The 11,651-nt window shown below is 41.7% G+C and overlaps 1 protein-coding gene across 1 annotated transcript; it reads left to right on the top strand.

Annotated features, from left to right (window-relative positions):
- Positions 1-8,812: 8,812 nt before the first annotated feature.
- On the top strand, positions 8,813-11,269 carry Pcdhb1 (protocadherin beta 1). Its single transcript, XM_032885351.1, has one exon. The coding sequence runs from the start codon at positions 8,813-8,815 to the stop codon at positions 11,267-11,269; it is 2,457 nt and encodes an 818-aa protein (XP_032741242.1).
- The last annotated feature ends 382 nt before the right edge of the window (positions 11,270-11,651 follow it).

Genomic DNA, 11,651 nt, shown 5'->3' on the forward strand with positions numbered 1-11,651 from the left:
TCAAAACAACCCTGAGATTTCCTTCACCAGTGAGGGTCCCTAAGATCAAATTCTCAGGTGACAGCAAATGCTGCGAGGATGTGGAAAGAGGAACACCTCCATTGTTGGCTGTGTTTCAGACTGGTACAACCATTCTGGAAATCAGCTCCTGTCTCCTCAGAAAATTGGACATTGAACTGCCTGAGGATCCATTATTCTTTGGGCATATACCAAAAGATGCCCCAACATATAAAAAAAGAATAGGTGTTCCTTATGTTCATCGTTTTAGCCTTATTTAAGCCTAGAAGCTGGAAAGAACCCAGATGCCCTTTTCAACAGGAATGGATACAGAAAATGTGGTACATCTACACACAATGGAATATTTCATTTTGTTCAAAAACAATCTTTATGAAATCTGTAGGCAAATGGTTGAATTTGGAAAATATCATCCTGAGTGAGTTTTTCAATCACAGAAAGACATACATGGTATGCATCATTGATAAGTGGTATTAGCCCAAATGGTTGAATTACCCTAGAGGCCGAGAACACATGAAACTCAAGACGGATGATCAAAATGTGAATGCTTCACTCCTTCTTTAAAAGGGGAATAAGAATACCCTTGGCAGGGAAGAGAGAGGCAAAGATTAAAATAGAGACTGAAGGAACACCCATTCAGAGCCTGCCCCACATGTGGCCCATACATATACAGCCACCCTATTAGACAAGATGGATGAAGCAAAGAAGTGCAGACCAACATGATCCGGATGTGTCTGCTGAGAGACACAGCCAGAATACAGCAAATACAGAGTAATGCCAGTCTGCAAACCACTGATTGAGAATAGGACCTCAGTCTGAAGGAATCAGAGAAAGAACTGGAAGAGCTTGAAGGGGCTGAGACCCCATATGTACAACAATGCCAAGCAACCAGAGCTTCCAGGACTAAGCCACTACCTAAAGACTATGCATGGACTGACCCTGGACTCTGACCTCATAGGTAGCAATGAATATCCTAGTAAGAGCACCAGTGGAAGGGGAAGCCCTGGGTCCTGCTAAGACTGAACCCCCAGTGAACTAGACTGTTGGGGGGAGGGCGGCAATGGGGGGAGGGTGGGGAGGGGAACACCCATAAGGAAGGGGAGGGGGGGGATGTTGAAACCTGGAAAGGAATAACACCTGAAATGTATATAAGCCTTGTTAATTTAAAAAAAAAAGGAGGGATATGGAGGCAAAGTTTAGAGCAGAGGCTGAAGGAATGGCCATTCTAGAAATTTGCCCCACATGTGGGGCCCATGTATATACAGCCACTAAAACTAGATAATATGGATGAAACTAAGAAGTGCATGTGACAGGAACTGACATAGATTTTATCTCTGAGAGACACAGCCATAACATGTCAAATACAGAGGCGAATCCTAGCAGCAAACCACTGAAATTGAGAACAAGAAAGTGTGGAGGAGTTAGAAAAAGGACTGAAAGAACTGAAGGGATTTTTTCAACCCCATAAGAACAACAATGCCAACCAACCAGAGCTTCCAAGGACAAAACCACTAACCAAAAGACTATACATGGACTGACTCTGGGCTCCAACTGCATATGTAGCAGTGAATAGCCTTGTTGGGGCACCAGTGGAAGGGGAAGAAGCTCCTGCCATGGTTGGAACATCAGTGTAGGGGATTGTTGGGGGGGTGATAATAGGCGGTGGATGGGGAGGGTAACACCCATATACAAGGGGGAAGAAGGGTTAGGGGTCTGATAGGAAACTGGTAAAGGAAATAACATTTGAAATGTAAATAAGAAAAAATTTAATAAAAATGGAAAAATTAAATATCCAATAAATACAACAACAACAAAATAATGACTACATGAAATTCATAGGCAAATGGATGGAACTAGAAAATATCATCCTGAGAGGTAACACAGTCACAAAATAACACACATGGTATGCACTTACTGATAAGTGGATATTAGCCCAAAAGCTTGGAATACCTAAGAAAAAATTCATAGACCATATGAAGCTCAAGAAGGAAAGCCAAAGTTTGGATGCCTCATTTCTTCTTAGAAGAGAGAACAAAAAACTCATGGGAGTAAATACAGCAACCAGGAGTGGAGCAGGGACTGAAGAAAAGGTCATCCAGAGACTGCCCTACCTGGGGTTTCATTCTGTATACAGCCACCAAACGCAGTCACTATTGCTGATGCCATGAAGTGCTTGTTGACGGAGACAGATATGTGTGTCTCCTGAGATTCTCTGCCAGAGTCCTGCTTGATAAAGATGATGATGATTTCAATTGAGAAGATTAACCAGTGGCCTGAACAGTAGGCCACAATGGAGGAGTTAGAGAAAAGACTGAAGGAGGTGAAGGGGTTTGCAACCCATAGGAAGAACAACAATATCAACCAACCAGGCCCCACCAGATATTGGGGCTAAACCACCAACCAATGTTTTCACATGGAGGGACCCATGGCTCCAGTCACATATGAAAGCAGAGAGGATGTCATTGTCAGGCATCATTAGGAAGAAAAGACACTGGTCCTGTGAAGGCTTATTTCCCCAATGTAGGGTAATGCCAGGTGTTGAGGTTGGAGTGGTGGGTGTGGGTGGTGCATCATCATAGAAGCAGGTGAAGGGGTAAAGGGTTTGGGAGAGGGAAAAGGAGGTATATTTCAAATGTAAATACTTAAAATATCCAAGAAAATTAAAATTAAAAAAAGACACAAGCTAAAACCTGTAAAATAGAGGAATTTCCACCAGCCATGGAAATAGTTCCCAGACTTGACAAATGAGTTTGAATGATAGTGCATTAAAAGACCTTCACAGCGAATGAAGAAACAACCTATAGACAAAAGAAAGTCTTTGTCAGTTATATATCTGTATTAGTCGGGGTTCTGTAAATGAACTGAAATGATAGACCCAATCTATTTATATTAAGAAGGGATTTATTAGAGTATTTATTAGAGTCTTACTGTGGTCCAGCTACTCCAACAACCTGAAAACTAGCTGAGATATCCAGCCTTGTGGACTGAACAGTAATGTGACTCATGACTCTAATTTCTATAGTCGAGTGTCTGAGGATTGCAATGAATTTTGAGGACAGATTGGGTGGATAGGGAGATCCTGTTTCAAAAAAATGACAGCAACATATATACGTATTAGACAGGCATGATGGCTCAATAACATTTGAAACCGCAGCACTCAGTAGATTCAGTAAAGAAATTAATGGCTTGTGCTATTATTTTAAGTATCAGAAACAGAATGGATACATTTTATTAATTTTATGTTTATTGACTGACCCTATATACATGGCAAATAATTTAAACAGTTACAAATACTTATCCTACCAGTTATGTCACATCAATATGATAATTCAGCGATATGTTTGAAACTAAGATCCTTTTATTTATTTATTTATTTATTTATTTATTTATTTATTTTATTAACTTGAATATTTCTTATATACATTTCGAGTGTTATTCCCTCTCCCGGTTTCCAGACAAACATCCCCTCCCCCCCCCCTTCCTTATGGGTGTTCCCCTCCCCACCCTCCCTCCATTGCCGCCCCCCCAACAGTCTAGTTCACTGGGGGTTCAGTCTTAGCAGGACCCAGGGCTTCCCCTTCCACTGGTGCTCTTACTAGGATATTCATTGCTACCATGAGGTCAGAGTCCAGGGTCAGTCCATGGTATAGTCTTTAGGTAGTGGCTTAGTCCCTGGAAGCTCTGTTGCTTGGCATTGTTGACATATGGGGTCTGAGTCAAACTCTTCCAGTTCTTTCTCTGATTCCGGGGGGGTCCTATTCTCAGTTCAGTGGTTTTTGCTGGCATTAACTCTGTATTTGCTGTATTCTGGCTGTGTCTCTCAGGAGCGATCCACACTTCTGCACTTCTTTGCTTCATCCATCTTGTCTAATTGGGTGGCTGTATATATATGGGCCACATGTGGGGCAGGCTCTGAATGGGTGTCCCTTCAGTCTCTGTTTTAATCTTTGCCTCTCTCTTCCCTGCCAAGGGTATTCTTGTTCCCCTTTTAAAGAAGGAGTGAAGCCTTCACATTTTGATCATCCGTCTTGAGTTTCATTTGTTCTAGGCATCTAGGGTAATTCAAGCATTTGGGCTAATAGCCACTTATCAGTGAGTGCATACCATGTATGTCTTCTGTGATTGGGTTAGCTCACTCAGGATGATATTTTCCAGTTCCAACCATTTGCCTTCGAATTTCATAAAGTCATTGTTTTTGATAGCTGAGTAATATTCCATTGTGTAGATGTACCACATTTTCTGTATCCATTCCTCTATTGAAGGGCATCTGGTTCTTTCCAGCTTCTGGCTATTATAAATAAGGCTGCTATGAACATAGTGGAGCACGTGTCTTTTTTATATGTTGGGGCATTTTGGGTATATGACAAAGAGAGGTATAGATGGATATTCAGGCAGTTAAATGTACAATTTTCTGAGGAAACTACAGAATGATTTCCAGAATGGTTGTACCAGTCTGAAACCCCACCAACAATGGAGGAGTGTTCCTCTTTATCAGAATACTCACAAGAATTTGCTGTCAACTGAGTTTTTGATATTAGACATTTTAAATGGTGTGAGGTGAAATATCAGGGTTGTTTTGATATGCATTTCCCTTATGACTAAAGATGTTGAACATTTCTTTAGGTGTTTCTCAGCCATTCGGCATTCCTCAGCTGTGAATTCTTTGTTTAGCTCTGAACCCCATTTTTTAATAGGGTTATTTGTTTCCCTGCGGTCTAACTTCTTGAGTTCTTTGTATATTTTGGATATAAGGAATCTATCTGTTGTAGGATTGGTAAAGATCTTTTCCCAATCTGTTGGTTGCCGTTTTGTTCTAACCACAGTGTCCTTTGCCTTACAGAAGCTTTGCAGTTTTATGAGATCCCATTTGTCAATTCTTGATCTTAGAGCATAAGCCATTGGTGTTTTGTTCAGGAATTTTTTTTCCAGTGCCATGTGTTCCAGATGATCCCTAGTTTTTTTCTATTAGTTTGAGGTGTCTGGTTTGATGTGGAGGTCCTTGATCCACTTGGACTTAAGCTTTGTACAGGGTGATAAGCATGGATCGATCTGCATTCTTCTACATGTTGACCTGAAACTAAGATCCTTAGAAGTGACCACTATCCCAAAGTTTGGTAGATATTGCCTTTGGTTTTTATTGTTTTTTATATACATAGATATTCCTAAACAATGCAGTAATTGGTTTTATATGGCTGTGTTTTTGTCACCTTGACACAAGCTAAGATCATCTGGGAAGAGGGAACCTCAACCGTGAAAATGCCTCTCCATCAGACTGGCTTGCAGGCAAATCTGTAGGAGCATTTTATTGCTTAGTAATTGATGTGAGAAAATTTTCTGATAATTGAGGGTTTTTCTATTGACTAGGTGTAAATGTGTCTCTTTTGATTACCCAAGATTCAAAATCATAATATGTAAAAATTCAAATCCACTTCTACAAATCTATAGGGAAAAGGCAAGAGAACTGAACAAAAACTCCTCCTCCCAAAGAATTCCAGATGAGTGAAAGTGTATTAAATAATCAACAATCAGGGCAACAATGTGGCTCCATGGTGGGATGATTTTTTTGGTATATGTAAAGTTCCAGTACTGCAAAAAATGAAGCTAGTAACCAGAGAAACAAAACTTAAGCAACAAGATATGAACACAGACATAGACATGATAAAATTTTAGAATACTAATAATGCTAAGTATTATTAAGTACAGTTTAAGTACAATTTGTTCACTCTAGAACTCATGCTAATACTTAATCCCTATTTTGAGCTGTTACAGAATGGGGGAAGGCTGAGACTTTTCAGAAGTTCCTTATGAGATGATTGATAGATTATCTCAATAGTAGGTCTGATATAAAGTTCAGGTCTCTTTTACACACCCTGTCTTTCTCACCACATGATTCCCTTCATTGCTGAGGATAGCAGGAAGTTCCTCACTGGAATGACTCCTTAATATTGGACTGGAATCATATGACAAAACAAAGCTATTTTAAGTATAAATTACCCCAATGGTACTATGTTATTAGCAACAAAGACACTAGACATTGGATATAATTTGAACAACCAGTGGTTACACTGCTGATGACCATACAAATTCAGTATGAGTTGATACAGAATTTTTAGCAGTTTGTCATTATAACTTATAACAGAAAAACATTATGATGTCAGTGTCACTTCTAGGCGGATTTTCTGTCCACCAGATCTGTGCACATACACACAAAGTGACATGCACAATATGCAATAATTTTAAATTAAGTGTATAACAATAAAATGAGCAACAGAATTTGGGTGAAATTATACTGGAAAAAACAGTCTTTGATATCTAGGAACTGGGTTAATAATATAGATAAGTCACAGTGTATTACTGTTGAATAAAGACAATTTCATATAACACTTAGACAAGGCTACTCTGTGATGGTGATGGATCAGAGGCAAGAGTGCAATACAATCAGTATACACATAGGTAGAGAAGAACATTAATCAGTTCATTAAAAAAATGACCAAATGCCCCTCTAGACTGCACATATCTGTAACTGGTTTACTAATATGACAGTATTATCCTCACACATTTCTTATATTCCACATAAAATTATAATTTACTCATCTTTAGTTAACTTTACCTATGACACCCAGTCCAGATCTAACTTGAAATATCTCCTAAATTACTCAACACAAAGCCACATAGCATGCGTCCTTTGTAACTTCTTACTGATAGTCCCCATGTTTCCAAGGCTACTCAATTTTCACTGTTGCAATAAGTCAGTAAATGCAACTTTATTTAGCAACAGCAGGAGTTCTGTTGCCCCCAACATCACTAGATTTCTATACAGTGCTAATGGAAGTCAACAAACACCACTAATTTCATATAAATAGCAAAGAAACTAGAGTCAGTGGACTCTCTGGTATATACTTCATACCTAGTTTTAAGAAGAGGAGAAAGCAAACAATTTGGGGGTATACATTTGCACCAGGTGTTGAGGTACCTGATAGAGATAGAAGGGGCTGTTAATGGTCCCAAGATATTAACATTTTGTATATCTTTTATTTTTTGAGACAAGCTTTCATGAAACTCAGTATAACCTTGAAATCCCTATGTACAGGACTACATAGCTGTGTAGTCCTGATTCTCTTGCCTCTGCCTCCTAAATGCTAGAATTACAGTCATACCCCACTATGCTCAGCCTAATATTTTGTATACTTTCTGTTTTCATTCACTTTGTCCTCACTGAGAAATATAGGCTTCCTTTAAATGATAGCAATCATTATTATAGTATCTAGGTTTTAAATGCTAAGTACAAATGGAAAATCATATATTTAAGATAATCATCAAGAGCTAGGTTTAACTACCGAAAGTCTATATACGGATTGACCCAGGGCTCCAACTGCATCTATAGCAGAGAATAACCTTGTTGGGGCACCAGTGGAAGGGGAAGCCCTTGGTCCTGCCAAGGTTGGATCCCCAGTGCAGGGGAATATGGGGGGGCAGTAAGGGGATGTATGAGGGGAATACCCTTATGGGGGAGGGGGAGGGGAGAGGATGGGGGCTTATGGACAGGAAACCGGGAAAGGGAATAACATTTGAAATGTAAGTAAAGAAATACATCTAACAAACAAATTAAAAAAGAGAGAGAGATAGGTTTCATTTTATATTCCACCATTTGAGACCTTTGCCTTTCTGTTTGTTGCAGCACTGGGAATTGAACCTAGGGCCTGGTAGATGCTAGGCAAGGCTGTACTACTGAACTCCAACCTCAGAGCTAAGGACTTCAGTTTCATCTGTTTAAAAAAAAATGTAGGAGGATCAGATCTCATCTTCCTATTTTGAAATCATCAGTCCTAAATTAATCTTTGGTTGATAGCTTGATTTATCCATTATGTGACCCAAGAAACAGAGCATTATATTGATAAAGTGCATAGATTTTGGGTCAGGCAAAACTGCAGTGTATAACAAATATTTCTGTTTACCAGGTATAGGAACTGGGAGGTGTGCAAAACATCTCTCTTGTCAGATTTCCTCATCTTTTAAGATAGAAAATTGCCTTTCTCATAAGGTTTCTGCAAGTTTACATTGGATAATGCATACGAATTACTTATCACAGTTTTCGTTCACAGGAGCGATGCCTGCTCAATATTTCTGCCTGACCAATAATCATAAGAGACAAGCAGTTTAGTGCTTCCTTTGGACCAAGTAGGGGATTTGTGCAAACAAAGACGTGTGTTTCTACAGGACCTCATGTGCCTGAAAAGTATGTTTGCTCACTTTTCTTCAATCCTTCCACCTGCCCTTCCCACCTCATTCACTCCATGTGTTTCATTTGGGCTTCGAAGGACAATGCAGGAGCCATTCTCCTTTTCCCGTGGGCTCTAAGTGAACTGTGGAAATGTAGTTTTAATTCCTGTTGTTTGTTCATTGCTGCAGTGGCCCCAGCCCACAAACAGGGTGACCTCAGCAGGAGCGCATATCCTCACCCGTGCTCCTCAATTCCCAAGGACTTTTTTCTTGAAAGGGAATTAACAGGGAGCCTACCGGTTGCTGTAGCAACAAACTTCCAACCTCTGCTCAACATTACGGAATGAGCACATACCTATTAATACGTTCAATAGCCTAGGGAATTAAGTTACTCAATGCAGATTTTCTTTCAAGTGCAAAAACAGCTTACCTGGCTGGAGGAGCCAGCCTTTGGCCGCACTGCGGTTAGAGGCTAGTAATAGGAGAGGCTGGTGTTTGTGCAACCTGTTGCCAAAAGTGAAAGCCGGCGTGCCCCTAGAGCTGGCGGCAGCGGAGGGGAGTGCATTTGTGAGGAATCATGGCAGCTGCGCGCAGGAAGCCTTGGCAGAACAGGCAGGTGGGCTCTCTTCTCCTTCTCTGGTGTGTGTCTGTGGGAGGTGCGGCCACTATCCGCTATTCGGTGGCAGAGGAGATGGAGAGCGGTTCGTTTGTGGCTAATGTGGCTAAGGACCTAGGGCTAGAGGTGGGGAAGCTGGCAGAGCGTGGGGCGCGGCTGGTTGCCGAGGGCAACAGGTTGCATTTCCGGCTCCATCGCAAGACTGGAGATTTGTTCGTCAAAGAGAAACTAGATCGCGAGGCACTTTGTGGCAAAGCGGACCCGTGTGTGCTGCACTTTGAAATTATTCTCGCCGAGCCGCTCCAGTCCTTCCGGGTGGAAGTCAGAGTATTTGATATCAATGACAATGCACCAGTTTTTCTAAACAAAGAGCCTCTTTTAAAGATTCCAGAGAGCACCCCATTGGGCTCACGCTTTCCACTGCAGAGTGCCCAAGATCTGGACGTGGGACTCAATGGTCTTCAAAACTACACCTTGAGTGTAAACACCTATTTCCACCTGCACACACGCTTCCGAAGCCATGGTCCCAAATATGCAGAACTTGTGTTGGATAATCCCCTAGATAGAGAGGCGCAGCCTGAAGTCAACTTGACCATTACAGCGGTGGATGGTGGGTCCCCTCCCAAATCTGGCACCGCCAACATTCGAGTGGTTGTCCTGGACGTCAATGACCACGTGCCCCAGTTCTCTCGCTTGGTGTACCGTGCTCAGGTGCCAGAGAACAGTGACAATGGCTCTTTGGTGGTGGTAGTGACTGCCACAGACCTGGATGAGGGCACCAATAAGCAGATAACTTACTCTTTAGCTGAAAATCCAGAAGCAGTTCTACGGACATTTCTTGTTGACCCACAAACTGGAGAGGTTCGACTCCGTGGGCCCTTAGATTTTGAAACGATAGAAACCTACGACATTGACATTCAAGCTACAGATGGAGGGGGTCTTTCTGCTCACAGCAAAGTCTTGGTGGAAGTGGTGGATGTAAACGACAATCCTCCAGAAGTGACAATCTCCTCGGTGTCCAGCCCTCTTCCTGAGGATTCTCCACTCCAGACTGTAGTGGCTCTCTTCTCTATCCGAGACCGGGATGTGCGAGTTGGAGGGAAAATCACCTGTTTCCTCAAAGAAGATTTGCCTTTTGTAGTCAAACACACATTCCGGAATTCTTACTCGCTAGTCACTGACAGAATCTTGGATAGGGAGGAAGTCTCCAACTATAATATCACCCTCGTTGCCATGGATACTGGACCGCCCAGTCTGTCCACGGAGACTGTGATTGAAGTGGTAATATCTGATATAAATGACAATTCTCCAGTCTTTCAGGAGGATTCCTATGTCTTGACTGTCCGTGAAAACAACAGTCCTGCAGTTTTTATTGGCAAAGTCCACGCAGAGGATCTAGATTTGGGTGAAAATGCTCAAGTAACATACTCCCTGCTGCCTCCAAAGAGTGGCGATCTGTCAGTGTTTGCTTACATCTCCATAAACTCAGATAACGGAAAGCTCTATGCGCTAAGAACTATGGATTATGAGGCCATTCAAGACTTTCAGTTTGTAGTCAAGGCAACTGATGGTGGCTTTCTGTCGTTGAGTAGCCAAGTTACTGTCAGAGTGGTTGTCCTGGATGACAACGACAATCGTCCGATGATCCTGTACCCACTGCAGAATGGCACTTTGCCCTGCAATGACCTGGTGCCAAGGTCTGCAGAGGCAGGATACCTGGTGACCAAAGTAGTGGCTGTTGACGGTGATTCGGGGCAGAATTCTTGGCTTTCATACCATCTTCTTAAAGCTACAGACCTTGGGTTATTTTCTGTTCAAAGACAAAATGGGGAAATACGTACACTGAGGCAGATATCTGAGAGAGACCCTATGATGCAGAAACTGGTCATTCTTGTTCAGGATCATGGCCAACCAGCTCTCTCCACTACTGCCTCACTCAACATCCTGCTGGTGGATGGCTTTTCAGAGCCTTACTTGCAGTTCCAGGATCCATCCAAGCATTCTAGAAAGGTAAATCCAACCACAAAATATTTGGTCATTTCTCTGGCTGTGCTTTCATTTCTTTTTCTCTTCTCCGTCACTGTGATTATTATTATACACCTCTACCAGAAGATTAAACACAGAGAGAAATTTACAGTTCAAGAGCACTTCTATGACGACTGTAATTTCCCTAACAACTTGGTGCAAGGAAGAGGCAATGGCTCCTTATCCCAGCCTTGTCCATATGATATGTGCTCAGCCACTGGAACTGGAAACAGCGAGTTCCGTTTTCTTAAGCGATTTATGCCCAATTTCCCATTCCCCCATGCCAGTGGGGAGGTGAAAACAGAGAATGACGCCAGTTTGCCTCCAGATTCTAATAGAAATCGGTCTCGGGGTTCAGAGGGCCATGCCAGGGCAGGAGATGACTATATGTAATTCTGGCTAACATCTCTCACAAGAAGAGAAACAGGATGTTATAGTCCATCTTGAAAGAGTCATCCTCATGGAAACAGTAGACTGCAATGTTTTAGTTGTAAAAGTCATATTTATGCAAATGCACAAGGTTACTAGATTACAAGGATATTCAATGAAACTCAGCAACTTAAAAGAGTCTTTAACAAAGTATTACATGCACATAAACACCAACTCTACCATCAAATGGCATAGGACACAATAACCCCACTCTATCTTTTTGCTTGTTTTGTGATGGTGTGTGTGTGTGTGCACATGCACGTTTGTGTATATGTGTGTATGTGTGCATTTGCATGTATGTGTGTATGTGTGTGTGCAGGTGTGTATATTGTGTATGTGTGTGCAT

The sequence above is a fragment of the Rattus rattus genome, chromosome 15, assembly GCF_011064425.1.
Source record: "Rattus rattus isolate New Zealand chromosome 15, Rrattus_CSIRO_v1, whole genome shotgun sequence".
Classification (NCBI taxonomy): domain Eukaryota; kingdom Metazoa; phylum Chordata; class Mammalia; order Rodentia; family Muridae; genus Rattus; species Rattus rattus.

Excerpts from the sequence above, each read along its gene's own strand:
- Pcdhb1 (XM_032885351.1), top strand. The coding sequence starts at position 8,813 with ATGGCAGCTGCGCGCAGGAAGCCTTGGCAGAACAGGCAGGTGGGCTCT.